The sequence below is a fragment of the Muntiacus reevesi genome, chromosome 2 (genome assembly GCF_963930625.1).
Source record: "Muntiacus reevesi chromosome 2, mMunRee1.1, whole genome shotgun sequence".
NCBI classification, from domain to species: domain Eukaryota; kingdom Metazoa; phylum Chordata; class Mammalia; order Artiodactyla; family Cervidae; genus Muntiacus; species Muntiacus reevesi.
In genome coordinates, this window is record NC_089250.1 from 103,017,418 (window position 1) to 103,032,772 (window position 15,355).

The following is a 15,355-nucleotide window of genomic DNA, read 5'->3' on the forward strand; positions in this document are numbered from 1 at the left end:
TCCTTTAAAAAGGACATGAGACAAGTGCTCGGGGCTGGTGCACTGGGAAGACCCAGAGGGATGGGATGGGGAGGGAGGTGGGAGGGGGGATCGGGATGGGGAACACACGTAGATCCATGGCTGATTCATGTCAATGTATGGCAAAAACCACTGCAATATTGTAACGTAATTAGCCTCCAACTAATAAAAATAAATGAAAAAAAAAAGGACATAACAATTTCTAACCTATTTGCTCCACAAGGCAATTTGGTCCTAATATAAAAATATGTAAATAAACATGCTAAATAGTGCAAATGTAAGGTGCTAGTATTCAGCCAGTACCTAGAACAATGCCTCATACAGACTAGATTTAACAAATATTTATTAAATTTAATGAGCATCTTGTAACATAACCTATTTGCAGATTTATCATCTTATTGCAATATATTTAATTAAATTTTAAGAACTACTTCATACACAAGAATATGAGTGAATAATAATAATAAAGCATCCATAAAACAATGGAGCTTATGAAAATGAATTGTGCCCAGTAACTTTAAAGCTCCTGATGTGGCTATGCTCCCTCTCTCTCCACCCACTCCACTTTTACATTTTGCATTAAATATCCCCTCCTTCTCTTTATAACTTAACATATATGCCTGTACCACTATATACATATAGGTAGATAGATATATGGTTTAGTTTTGCATGTCTCAACCATTATATAAAGGGAAACATTTTGCATGGATTCTTACATGGCTTGCTCTTTGTTACGTAAAGCTTTATGATGTGGTATTCACTCATGTTACTATCTGTAGAGCTTCCCTTGTGACTCAGCTGGTAAAGAATCCACCTGCAATGCAGGAGACCTGTGTTCGATCCCTGGGTTGGAAAGATCCCTTGGAGAAGGGAAAGGCTACTGACTCCAGTATTCTGGCCTAAGAATTCCATGGACTATGGAGTACAATGGGGTCATAAAGAGTCGGACACAACTGAGTGACTTTCACTTTCACTTTCTTTTCATGATAATATGCACTGCTATAACTTATTCATTTTCATTCATTATGCTCATATTTCTAATTTTAAGAGGAATAGTTTTAATGACTCAAATGTAAATATAAAGTTCACTATAAACATTAATAGGAACCCTTTATTAAGTAAAGAAAATTTATTCTCTTTCTAACTTGCTATAAGTTTCAAATAAACTATATTGAATTCTTCAAAAGTTTTCTATATCCTCTGAGATTAAAATATCTTTTTTTTCTCTTGGGTAAATAACATCTGTAGATATTCTAATGTTGAACTAGCATCACATTCCCAGAATAAATCTAACTTTATTATAATGAGTTCTTTATTGCTTAACAGTCTGCTTACAATTTAAGATTTCTGCATCCTTAGATTGGCATGTGAATTTTCTTCCTGTCTTAACCATGAACTGTTGGTATTGATTTCACCAGCTTCATTTAGTGAATTGAAAAGCTGGTACTTCTTTTGTCATTCTTAGGAAGTTATATTTACATATACCCAAAAGGATTTTTAGTACTTTTCATAAACATATTTGAGACTAGAGCTTGTTTTGAGTAAAACTGTTAACTACTAATTCAGTTCTTTAATGCACATTATCTATTCTTAAGTCAGTTCTGCTAAATTATGTTTTCCCAGGAATTTTTCTAAATTTCATTCAAATTTTCATTTTTATTAAGATAAAATTCTTCATATGTTTATAGTTATGTTATATCCATATATAACATCCATCCAGAATGTTAGGTCCATGAATCAAGGTAAATTAGAAGTGGTCAAACAGGAGATAGCATGAGTGAACATCGACATTTTAGAAATCAGTGAACTAAAATGGGCTGAAATGGGCAAATTTAATTCAGATGACAATTACATCTACTACAATGGGCAAGGATCCATTAGAAGAAATGGAACAGTTATCCTAGTCAACAAGGAGTGCAAAATGCAGTACTTAGGAGGTGCAGTCTCAAAAACTACAGAGTGAGTTTCCAAGGCGAATCATTCAATATCACAATAATCCAAGTCTATGCCCCAACCACTAATGCTGAAGAAACTGAAGTTGAATGGTTCTATGATGACCTACAAGACTTTATAGAACTAACAACAAGAAATAAGTCTTTTTCATCACAAGGGACAGGAATGCTAAATTAGGAAGTCAAGAGATACCTGGAGTAACAGGCAAGTTTGGAGTACAAAATGAAGCAGGGCTAAGGCTAACAATCTTGTGAAGAGAATGCACTGGACATAGCAAACACCCATTTTTAACAACACAAGAGAAAACTCTACACATGCACATAACCAGATGGTCAATACCGAAATCAGATTGATTATATTCCTTGCAGCCAAAGATGGAGAAGCTCTATATGGTCAGAGAAATAAGACCAGGAGCTGACTGTGGTTAAGATCATGAACTCTCATTGTAAAACTGAGACTTAAATTGAAGAAAGGAGGGAAAGCCACTAGACCATTCAGGTATGACCTAAATCAAATCCCTTTCAATTACACAGTGGAAATGAAAAATAGACTCAAGGGATTAGATCTGATAGAGTGCCTGAAAAACTATGGACAGAGGTTCATAACATTGTACAAAAGGCAGTGATCAAAATCATCCCCAAGAAAAAGAAATGCAAAAAGGCCAAATGATTGTCTGGGGAGGTCTTACAAATAGCTGAGAAAAGAAGAGAAGTGAAAGCCAAAGGAGAAAAGGAAAGATACACTCATCTGAATGCAGAGTTTCAAAGAATAGCAAGGAGAGATAAGAAAGCCTTCCTAAGTGAGCAATGCAAAGAAAGAGAGGAAAACAATAGAATGGGAAAGACTCTTCAAGAAAATCTCTTGATTTTCTTCAAGAATCTCTTCAAGAAAATTAGAGATACCAAGGAAACACTTCATGCAAAGATGGGCACAATAAAGTACAGATAGGGTATGGATCTAACAGAAGAAAAAGAGATTAAGAGGTGGCAAGAATACACAGAAGAACTGTACAAAGAAGATCTTAATGACCCAGATAAACATGATAGTGTGATTACTCACCTAGAGTGGGACATCCTGGAGTGCAAAGTCAAGTAGGCCTTAGTAAGCATCACTATGAACAAAGTTAGTGGAGGTGATCGAATACCAGCTGAGCTATTTCAAATCCTTAAAAATGATGCTGTGAAAGTGTTACACTCAATATGCCAGCAAATTTAGATAACTCAGCAGTGGCCACGGGTCTGGAAAAGGTTAGTTTTCCTTCCAATCGAAAAGAAAGGCAATGCCAAAGAATGTTCCAACTACCACACAATTGCACTCATCTCACACACTAGCAAAGTAATGCTCAAAATCCTCCAAGCTAGGCTTCAACGATACATGAACCGAGAACTTTCAGATGTTCAAGCTGGATTTAGAAAAGGCAGAAGAACAGAAGATCAAATTGCCAATATCCATGAGATCATGAGAAAAGCAGGAGAATTCCAGAAAAACATCTACTTCTGCTTCATTGACTATCCTAAAGCCTTTGAATGTGTGGATCACCACCAAATGGTGGAAAATTCTTCAAGAGATGGGAATACTAGACAACCTGACCACCTCCTGAGAAATCTGTATGTAAGTTAAGAAGCAGCAGTTAGTACCAGACAAGGAACAATGGACTGGTTTCAGATTGGGAAAGGAGTACATCAAGGATGTATATTGTCACCCTGCATCATGTGAAATGCTGGTTTGGATGAAACAGAAGCTGAAATCAAGATTGCAGGGAAAAATATTAATAACTTCAGATATGCAAATGACATCACCCTTATGGCAAAAAGCAAAGAGGAACTAAAGAGCCTCTTGATGAAAGTGAAAGAGGAGAGTGAGAAAGCTGGCTTAAAACTCAACATTCAAAAAGCGAAGATCATGACATCGGTACCACCACTTCACGGCAAATAGATGGGGAAACAGTGGAAACAGTGAGAGGCTATTTTCTTGGGCTCCAAAATCACTGCAGATGGTGACTGCAGCCATGAGATTAAAAGACGCTTGTTCCTTGGAAGAAATGCTATGACCAACCTAGATAGCTCTTAAAAAGCAGAGACATTACTTTGCCAACAAAGATCCGTCTAGTCACATCTATAGTTTTTGCAGGTGTCATGTATGGTGAGAGTTGGACCATAAAGAAAGCTGAGCACTGAATAATTGATGCTTTTGAGCTGTGGTGTTGGAGAAGACTCTTGAGAGTCTCTTGGACTGCAAGGAGATCAAACCAGTCCATCCTAAAGGAAGTCAGTCCTGAACATTCATTGTAAGAACTGATGCTGAAGCTGAAGCTCCAATACTTTGACCCAATGCCAAAGACCCTGATTCTGGAAAAGATCAAAGGCAGGTGGAAAAAGGAATGACAGAGGCTGAGATGGCTCGATAGCATCATCAATCTGATGGGCCTGAGTTTGTGCAAGCTCTGGGGGTTGGTGATGGACAGGGAAGTTTGCCTTGACAGTCCATGGGGTCACTGAGAGTTGGACATGACTGAGCAACTGAACTGAACTGAACCCTTCTTCCTAATAATATCTCACCAGCAAGTCATCAATTTTATGTCTTTCCAAATAACATGCTTTTGTCTTTGTTGACCTCACTATAGAATCTTTCTTTTGCTTGTGATGTAATCAGTTTCTCTTCATATATTCTATTCCTTTTAGGTTTCTTTACTGTTCTCTTGAAAGCTCAAAGTGGAAACAGTTCATTAATGATATACTCTGCAAATAAGTTGAATAAACAGGGAGACAATATATAGTTTTGTCATACTCCTGTTTGATCTAGTCTGTGCTAAATTCCATCTATTGATTTTTTTCCCATCCAATTGCATTATTCAGCTCTATGATTTGCTTATTTTTTCATCATTTTCTCTTTGTTAAAATTCTTACTTTGTTCATAAGTTGCTCTGCTAACCTCACTGAGCACCTTCCTAATCATTATTTTGGATTATTTGTTTGATATATCACAAATCTTTATTTCACTATAGTCCACTCCTAGAGAGTTTGTTCTTTTATTTGGAACATATTTCCTTGTTTTTTTCCCCCTTAACTATTTCTGTTGATTTCTATGAATTAAATAAAAGAGCCACCTCTCTAAGTTGAGGGACTGGTATCAAGTAAGAGATGAACCCCAATAATCAGCCCATCCAGCTAATCTGGATGCTTCTCAAATTTCTGTGATAGTCTAACTGGAAAAGTTGGGACACTAGATCTGTCATCAAACCCCTACCAGGAAGAAACTAGTAGCTGGGCTTTATTGCTGGCACCAGCCTGGGAAAGGAGTTGTGGAAAGAGGGTTCAGGGCTCATTCAAAACTGCCACTTTGTTCTCTGTGGACACCGAGAAACTAGAGAATATATGGCTGTATTAGCTCCCAGAGGCAGGCAAGTGAGAAACTAGATCTTCAGCCAGTAGTCAGAAAAGTCTACTACACTAGATGTGTATTCCAACTTCTTTCAGAAAGAAGATGGTGACTTGGTTTATTTCACTGGAGTAAGCCAGAAGAAAAGCCATGGAAAGTGCCCACACACAGGTTCAAAGTCCTAGGAGACTAATGATTGCCTGTCTCATCAGTTCCCAAAGACAGCTGAGTTAGAATCCAGACTCTGGTCAGCAACTAGAAAAGTCACATGCATTCTAATCCCTTCCAAGGGGAACTGGAAGCTGGGCTTTATTGCCTGCTCATTCTAAACTGAGCCAGTGGGGAGAGCTACATGAATTGTTTGAGAACTACCTTTTTGTTCTTTGTGGCCCCAAAGGTCTAGCAAACACTGGGCTCCATCAGCTGCCAAACATAGACAAGCTAGTAGACAGTCCCTTTGATAACAGCCAGAAAAGTTAGAGTGCTAGATATGTGGCAAAATCTTTTGTCCTCAAGGAGAAGCTGAGAGATTCCTCTCAACTGTATGAGGTTGTGTTAAGAATGGAGTTTATGATGAGAATGTGTTTCAGTTTTTCCTGACTCTTTTGAGGTGGGCATTTTCTTAGTTGACCAACATGCAGGTATCTCTCAACTATTTTCTGGATTTCTCTCAGAGGCAACTGATAGATATGTAGTTGTTTACTCAGTGTGTTTATGGCTAGAGGGAAAATTCAGGAGCCTCCTATTCTGCAATCTTGCTGTTGGTGGTGATGGTTTAATCATACAGGCTCTGTCCATGGGATTGGGTGGAGTGGGTTGCTACTGCAAGAAAGCTGGAATGGGTTGCCATTTCCTTCTCCAGGGCAGTTTTGCTGAGAATAAAGCTAACCCTATTTTCTTTTTAAAATATTCTTTTTGCATTTGGTGTTCTTCAGTTTCATTACAATATGTATAAATATGGATTTCTTTCTATATATCTTGCCTGGAAATTATTGGAATTTTTAACTATGGATTTTGTTGTCTTCCATTAGTTCTAGGAAATTCTTAGGATTTGTTTTATACTTTTCTTCTTCTGTATCTTATATTAGATTATTTTAGATCTTGTCACATTATCCTCCATCTTAACTGTTTTTTTTAAATACCTTATTTTGTGTTTCTGTGGTGTATTGCAAATAGCTTCAAATACATCTTTCAGATCATTAATTTGCTATCTAATCTCTTGTTTTGCCTAACTATTGAATTTTTCACAATATGTTTGTCATTTTAGGTAGTTTTGCCTGATCAATTTTGATAGACTTTAGTTTCTTCATTATACTCCTCATACTTTACTGAGTAAATGAGAAAATAATATTTATTAAGCATACTAATTTACATTTATTATCTTACTATTTCAGCATCTGCAGTGTTTTCAGATCTGATTCTGCAGTTTGCTATTTCTACAAAATTTCATTCATGTATCTTGTTTATTTGTGTGTCTTGTGACAATTTATTTTCCTTGAACTTGGATGAGAATATTTTGTGGACTGAGAGTATGGTGCAGAGAGAATTTGAGTTTACTTTTGGCAGTTACTTCCATGTATTACCAAAAAAGGATCCTTTACATTTTCAGCTGGTTTTAGAGGCTATACAGATAATATAACTTTTGACTCAAAGTCCAGATAAGAATAGACCTAGAAAATTTCCAAGACATTTTGTATTTTTTTTTTCTGAACCACCTAGGGCCAAATTAAGCCAGTCAAGTTTTCCTACTACCTCCTGCTGTAGAGGCTAGTGTTTTTGTTGTTTATTCAGTGAGGTGGTCAAATAAAAGGATTCTCAGATTCTTGAAAGGGTCTCATGTGCCTTTTCAGCTAACAGGCTTTGTCTTTTGTCCTCAGTTCATGATCTTTCAAAATCCAAGTTACAGGCAATAAGGCAAAAGAAATTCCCTGTATTGCATATCACAATGCAGGTGCTGGCTTGCTAGTTTGGATTTGTGCTCTCAGCACCTGGCTGGCCCCAGGAAATTTCCCTAATTCACTCATCAGATTATCCACATAGTTAAGAATGTTTTATCCATTAATTTTAGTTCTTCTAGTTCACCATATCCCTAAAACTCAACTGATGTTTTCATATTAAATTGCTTCTAGATATTACTGATGCCTATTTTTCTTTAACTCCTAAATATTAATTTGATTAATAGAGGTCCTGTTTTCTCTCTCAGATAAAAATATAAGAATACAAGATCTACATACCTCAGAATTATTACTCTTAGTAAAAGGCAGCAGAGCTTGGCAGTTACATGGAACATAAACTAAGGCAAGAAAGCTACTGGGAAAAGATTTTTTTTCTCTTTGGGCTCTCTTATGACAGAAAGGAATCTGAGCAGCATATCATCCAGATATTTTTCCCTATGGTTTTCTTCACTATAAATTTTCAGCCCAGTTAAAAGTTAGGCAAAATAAAGTACATACTCCAACAACATACATTACAAGTTGGAGAAAAGTGCAAAAATGGGGATAAGGAGAAAATGTTTCTCATTTCAATGTTGCAAAATGACAGGCACCATTTCTATACTCATTATTTCCTTCATTCTTTCATTGATATTTACAGCATTGTTCCAGGTGTTGGGGATACAGCATTGTTCCAGCATTGGAACAGGTGTTGGGGATACAGCATTGTATACAGCATTGTTGTATACAGCATTGTTCCAGGTGTTGGGGATACAGCACTGAATAAAGGAATATATGAATGATGACACATAAATGAATACATAGAAAAAAGATAAGAATACAAATGGTGACAGCTTTTTGAAAATGACATAATACTACAAAACTCCTTTGTTATTATCATCTTTACCACAAGATAATCTGGATAATTCTGTGGATTATGATTATAAAAGTTGTGTTTTCCTTACACACAAGAGCAAATACACCTTAGTAGACTTGAAGTTTCAAAGCAACTTCCACTGGCAAAGTTTCTGACTTAAAATATATTCAAAATTCTGTTAATCTACAATTGGACTCTTCTCAATTCTCATTCAGTCATAAATGCAGAAATAACACTCTATAATTCACATTAGCTTTTCCAATAAATTAATCGGTTTAGCCAAGACAGTGTTCTAATTCAGCTTCTCCTTTCTCCAACAGTAAATCTCAGGTTTCATTTCCGCAACCAGCTATGGACCAGAATGAAAGATTTAACGAAGCTTCAGCTTGGTAGTTGTTGAGTAAGCACTCTGATACATTTCTACACTATAAACATTAATGAGACTTACTCCCAACAGAGTATTTACTACATCAATTTATTTCATAGTATTATGTTTGCAGAAGCAAGATAGAGCAAAGGTTGTTTTGGATCCTTTACCAATACCGCTTCCTGTAAATAAAGAATAGTGCAACCATTTAATTTATGAAATCATTTTAAAAGGCTAAATGCTTAATAAATTCTGCTTTATCTAGTTCAGACAGCCTCAGAAGCTATTTATAACTTGGGTATAAAATGTATATAAAATTGAAGCATTTTTATACCAGCTTTCTGTCCCTAACTTTGACTGGAACTGAATTTCAAAGGTTGTTGAGACAGTATTGGGATTTCTGGGCAATATATTTGAAATTCCATCCTGTCCTGATAAGGGAGTCAGCCACTTATCTTATGAAAAGGAAGTCTCTATTATTATGTGTATGCCCACTCTCATCCAAGCTACACAAACACACACACACACACACACACACACACACACACACACACACTACTTTTTCCTTTTCTCCAACCACTGCCATTTCTTGCCTATCACTTTCAACTAAAGCAAGAAAAGAGAAGCACCTGAAGGAAGACAACTTCAAAATCTTCTGCCTTCTTCTATAACCCTAATATAGAAAAAAGTATCTGGGATAACCTGGACCTCTTACACAAGCATCCCCTGACACAATTCCATTTAGTACTATGAAAAATGTGATACGCAATCCTATCTGTCCACTTTTGCAAATTTCACCTCACCATTCTAGTCACTCCCCATATACAGACTATTTCTACTTAAGTAACACGGGAACCCAGAAAATAAATTTTCAATAAAAAATTATGCCATCTTTGGGGCTAAGTTACATTTATAATTTTTCTGATGGCTCCAGTAAACTAAGAATTGTAGGATAAATTTTGCTGAATTTTAATTAAGCACATTAATCTCTACCTGTGAGAATTCAGTATAACACAGAAGTTAGAAATATCTTCCAAAGTCAGAGAGACTAGATCCTGATTACTACCACTTACTAGCCTTCTGATTTGGAAAAAAATTAATATAAATCTGTTTTATTTTCTATAAAACAACAACAACAACAAAAACCCACTTCTATGGTTTGTTGTTATTTAGTGGGTAAGTTGAGTCCAACCCTTTGCAACCCCATAGACTGTAGCCCACCAGCTCCTCTGTTCATGGGATTTTCCAGGCAAGAACACTGAAATGGGTTGCCATATCCTTCCCCAGGAGATCTTCCAGACCTAGAGAGTGAACCCTACATTCTACACGTCTCCTACAATGCAGGCAGATTCTTTACCACTAAGCCACCTGGGAAGCCCCCACTTATATGGACACTTGTAACAAGTGATAAATTTATCTTAGATGTTTAACTATCAAAAAATGCTACTTATTGTTATATGGGGGATCTAATGTTCTACTAGTATCACTGGTATAAAATCAGTTAAAAACATAACCTTGCCTACAGGGTATTTTTCAATCTTATTGTGAAGAAAAAACACTCATCTAACAGACAAGTTTACCAAGTACTCATTACACAGGGCAAACATTTAGATGATTGGATATTATTAAAGAATCATCATTATTTTTCCACCTTATCTAGACACACAGGTCCTAAAATTTTCACACAAATGCTAATAATTGGGAACTTAATAGATTTTTTCATTGATGCCAATAATTAGGAATTTAATAATATTAGATTAGAAATGAAAATGTCTGTTTAAGATGTGTGTCTAAAGTAAAAGCATATGGAAAGGTTATTTTAAACTTAAATGAATTATATATCTAATAAGTTTATTGTGAAAGTAATAATGTTAAGAGCAACACAAGAACTACAGGCTATGTGCTAATTTTTAAGTTATCAGTAAAACTTCAGTAATTTTAACTGTGCTTTTTTTTTTTTCATTATGGAAGTATCTGCTTCCAAATAGTCCCCTCCACCACTAATAATGAAAGCTAAAATTTACTGAGAACTTATTATATGCCTGTCACTGCTGTGATCATTTTTACATGTATTATTATTCACTGAGTCAGACAACAGTAATATATAGGTCTTATTATTATTATCCTCAATTTATAGGTGAGAAAATTAGAAAATTAAGAGTTGAATAAAATAGCTTACTTAAGATCGCATGGGCAGCAACCACCACAGCTGAGATAGGAACCCAGGCATTTGGTCTCCTGAACTCTTATCTTTAAGCATTATATAGAATTGTCTTCCATTATACAAGTACATATCTGACTTGGATAACCAATGATCTTTGACATTATACTGGAATGTCTGAGAAATATCTCAGCTCAACATTTTGAAAACTAAGTTGCTGATCTTCCTCTCAAAACTGACTTCACCCATGTCTTCCCCATCATAATCGATAAAAATGCATCCAATTGCTCAAGCCAAAAAACAAACAACAACAACGAAAACCTCATAATTATCTGTGGGAGGAACAGAGATGTACTGCCCATGTCTCCCTTCCAGGTAGGACTTGCTGCCTAGCTGTGGAGACTGGGACCAGCAAATGTCCCTGGCTGTCAGTTCCTTCAGGATCTGCCTCAGCTATAGAGAGGTTATCCCCACTCCCCATGTCTGCAGGTCAAACCCTTTCCAGGGCAGGGTGACCTGCCTCCAGTGACTGAAAGAGGTCTGACTATTTTTGCCCAACAAGATACACTTGAGGTTAAGACTCTCGCCAGAGTTCCCTGCTCACTGGTTCAACTTTCGAGGTCCAGCTTACAGGTAGACTTCATCCTCTACTCAGTCCCGCTCCCTTCCTCTTCCTTCATAGACGTTAATTCCTAACAACACATTGTATCCCAAACTCTGTCTAGTGTGTGCTTCTAGAGGATCTAAACTGCAACACCAGCCATGACTCTTCCCTTTCTCTCATACCCTACAACTAATTCAAACTGTCAAATCAAGCTGGCTCTTCTTGCAAAATTTGGCCTCAATATTCACTAGCCACCCTAGTCCAGACTAAAATGTAAAGAAGTCATGAGAGCAGTGCTCAATTATATCCCAAACAGAAAGAACAGTTCAATAATAAGTATTCATGGAATGAATAAATTCTATATTTCATAAATTGATCTGTGTAAAATAAAGTCATGTCAATCTAATTAACAATCACAATTTAAATTCATTGACATCCTTGGAAGAGATGTAAAGGAATCAGAAGTCTACGGATAGAATGTGGTTGGTGTTTAGTCACTCAGTCGTGTCACCTCTTTTGCGACCCCGTGGACTGTAACCCTCCAGGCTCTTCTGTCCAAGGAATTGCCCAAGCAAGAATACTGGAATGGGTTGGCATTTCCTACTTCAGAGGATCTTCTCGACCCAGGGATTGAACCTATGTCTCCTGCATTGCAGGCAGATTCTTTACCACTGAGCCACCCAGGAAACCCACTGGTAGAATGCTGCTGCTGCTGCTAAGTCGCTTCAGTCATGTCCAACTCTGTGCGACCCCATAGACGGCAGCCCACTAGGCTCCTCTGTCCTGGGATTCTCCAGGCAAGAATACTGGAGTGGGTTGCCATTTCCTTCTCCAATGCATGCATGCTTGCTAAGCCACTTCAGTCATGTTTGACTCTGTGAGACCCCATAGATGGCAGCCCACCAGGCTCCTCGGTCCACAGGATTCTCTAGGCAAGAATACTGGAGTGGGTTGCCATTTCCTTCTCCTCACTGGTAGAATATCTACCTGCTAATCAGTTCATTGGAAAACACAGACAATGATTGAGACTGAGTAGGATTTTATTTACTCATACTCTAAACTCCAACCCAAGCATCTTAAAACACACACATTTAATTACTTTCATACTAGTATATCAAATCACATAATTTTCTCTCAACTTACCTCAAGTTCATCCAGGGCACTTCCCAGGGTTGCTGCCTGAGGCTCTGGTGGGGCTAACATGTTCTGGATGCCCTGTGAAGCATTTGAAATTACATTGAGGGCATTCTGAATCTCTCCACAAACTGTGTCCTTGCTAGCTTTAAGGGATGCAACATCAGAATGTTCCAAACAAGCTGAACAAATTGAATGCAGTATGGGGGAGTTCTCCTTCAATGAGGCCCGGGCACCTGCAATTTCATCCCTCTGATTTGGAGATTTTAGGTCCTGAGGAGAGAAATATAAAGAGAGGTTATGGAAGAAAGATTTATACAAAGAAGCTCCATTTTTCTGCCAATATAAACAAAAGAATAATAGATACTAGGAAGTCATAACTATAAGTTAAACTTAAGGGCATAAGTTATTTCTACACTCTTGATTCTGTTAAAAGTTCTATAAAGCTTACCAATTAGCAAATAAAGAACACAATGGTACAGATGTGCAATAACTTTTACATGTGTCAGCCATATACTTATGTCAGAAAAATACTCTGGCCTTCACATTATTAACTGAATTATAAGAGGGCTTCAATTCCAAGGATGCTGATTATCTATTTGCATACACATGATACTTCCATTTAATCTTTTTGTTAAAACTAAACCAGTTAAGAATACTAAATTAAACCTCCCACCATTCAGCTATCTTTCATTCTTTTTCAGAAATACTTGCTAAAAAATTAATCTTGGATCTTTCTTTCTTCAACATTTATTCAACATATAGTTATTGAGCATTTAGTATATGCTAGCCCTTGGGACTTCCCTGGTAGCTCAGACGGTAAAGCGTCTGCCTACAATGCGGGAAACCCGAGTTCGATCCCTGGGTCGGGAAGATCCCCTGGAGAAGGAAATGGCAACCCACTCCAGTATTAATGCTTGGAAAATCCCAGGGACCGAGGAGCCTGGGGGGCTACAGTCCATGGGGCAAAGAGTCGGACACAACTGAGCGACTTCAGCTCAGCTCAGCCCTTGAGCTTAGATGTCAAGTGCACAGAAGGGAACAATCCTACAGGGACCTTGTTCTCCTGAGGCTTATATTCTTGTTTGAGGGAAGGGGGACCGAAAGCAAATGACAAACTATGTAAACAAATACATAAGACAATCTCAGGGAACGACAAATTTCATCAAGAAAACATAAAAGTGAGTGTCAGCAACTGACAAGAAGAGAAGCTAGTTTAGCTTGGGTGGTCAGAGGAGATAATTCCTCAGAGATGACATTTGTGATAAACATAAATAAAAAGCATTTCAAACAGTGGGAGGAGAGGAAAGAGAAAGTCCTATGAAAGTGATAGTGGATCAAAACCAACTCAAACCTACAGGAAAAATCCCTGGCAAGTACTATTTTAGCCAAGGGATGGACGTTGACATCATCAATGATGTCACAAGGATATCGAGTGATTCTTGATATGTTATGACAAGATGACTACTTCACCTGCCCGGAATTCTCTCCAAAGCCCATAGTCTCAATCTAATCATGAAAAAACAACAACAAACAAAACCAGATTGGGGAAAATCCTGCATGATATCTGGACAGTATTCCTGATTAAGGTCCCAGAAAACAAAGAGACTGACTGAGGAACTATCACAGAGCAGAGAAACTGGAGAGACATGACAAGTAAATGCAACACAGAACCCTGGATCAGATCCCGGAACAGAAAGAAGACATTAAGGGGAAAAGTGATGAATTCCAAATAAAGTCCAGAGTTTAGTTAACAGTAATTCATCAATGTTTGCTCATTGTGGCAAATGTAAGACATTAACAGTGCAGGAAATCAGAAGAGTAGATCAGAAATTTCTGTATTATTTTTGCAACTTTCTGAGAAATCTAATATTATTAATATAAAATAAAAAGTGTACTTTAAAGAAAACTAACTCAAGTGAACTGAACAATAATTTATGCATTCCACACATAATATCTCATGTAATGCTTATAAAAACTCATGGTACATATTATTCCTCTTTTTAAAGATGAGAAAACTGGCTTCCTGCAAGAGTGACATCTCCAGGATCTTACACATTAACTTTCCACGATTTGTTGCACAGTGATTTGTATTTATTGCCTGAAATGTAGTAATACCTTTAAAAAGTTTGGAAACTCAGAATTAGGGGTAGAAAAAATCATAAATTATACATTTAATTTTTATCTGACATACCCCCAAATTTTATCTTTCAGAAAGTTAGGTATGGTATGGGTTCCTGTGCCAACTGACTGAGCTAAATGTAGCATTTCTTGCATTGTAACACAAGTCAGTGTGACTGCTAAGACAGCTTCTTTCAGGGAAAGGATTTTTCTCATTTGCTATTATACAAGGATGAGGATTGTGTTTTTTTGCTTTTTTTTCCCCCCAATTATTTTTATTAGTTGGAGGGTAATTACTTTACAATATTGTAGTGGTTTTTGCCATACATTGACATGAATCAGCCATGGATTTACATGTGTTCCCCATCCTGAACCCCGCTCCCACCTCCCTCCCCATCTCATCCCTCTGGGTCATCCCAGTGCACCAGCCCTGAGCACTTGTCTCATGCATCCAACCTGGACTGGCGACCTGTTTCACACTTGATAATATACATGTTTTGATGCTGTTCTTTCAGATCATCCCACCCTCGCTTTCTCCCATAGAGTCCAAAAGTCTGTTCTATACATCTGTCTCTTTTTTTTTTTCATCTGTGTCTCTTTTTCTGTCTTGCATATAGGGTTATCGTTACCATCTTTCTGAATTCCATATATATGCATTAGTATACTGTATTGGTGTTTATCTTTCTGGCTTACTTCACTTTGTATTTTATCTCCAGTTTTATCCATCTCATTAGAACTGATTCAAATGAATTCTTTTTAATGGCTGAGTAATATTCCATTGTGTATATGTACCACAGCTTTCTTATCCATT

General features: G+C 37.2%; 1 protein-coding gene across 1 annotated transcript in view; it reads right to left on the minus strand.

The window, feature by feature from the left end:
- The window catches only part of CTNNA3 (catenin alpha 3), a 1,724,101-nt gene that overhangs the window by 1,342,546 nt on the left and 366,200 nt on the right, over positions 1–15,355 (minus strand). Inside the window, exon 5 of the mRNA XM_065919867.1 lies at positions 12,433–12,696. Coding sequence (XP_065775939.1) covers positions 12,433–12,696 — 264 coding nt within the window. The remainder of the gene's footprint in view (positions 1–12,432; positions 12,697–15,355) is intronic.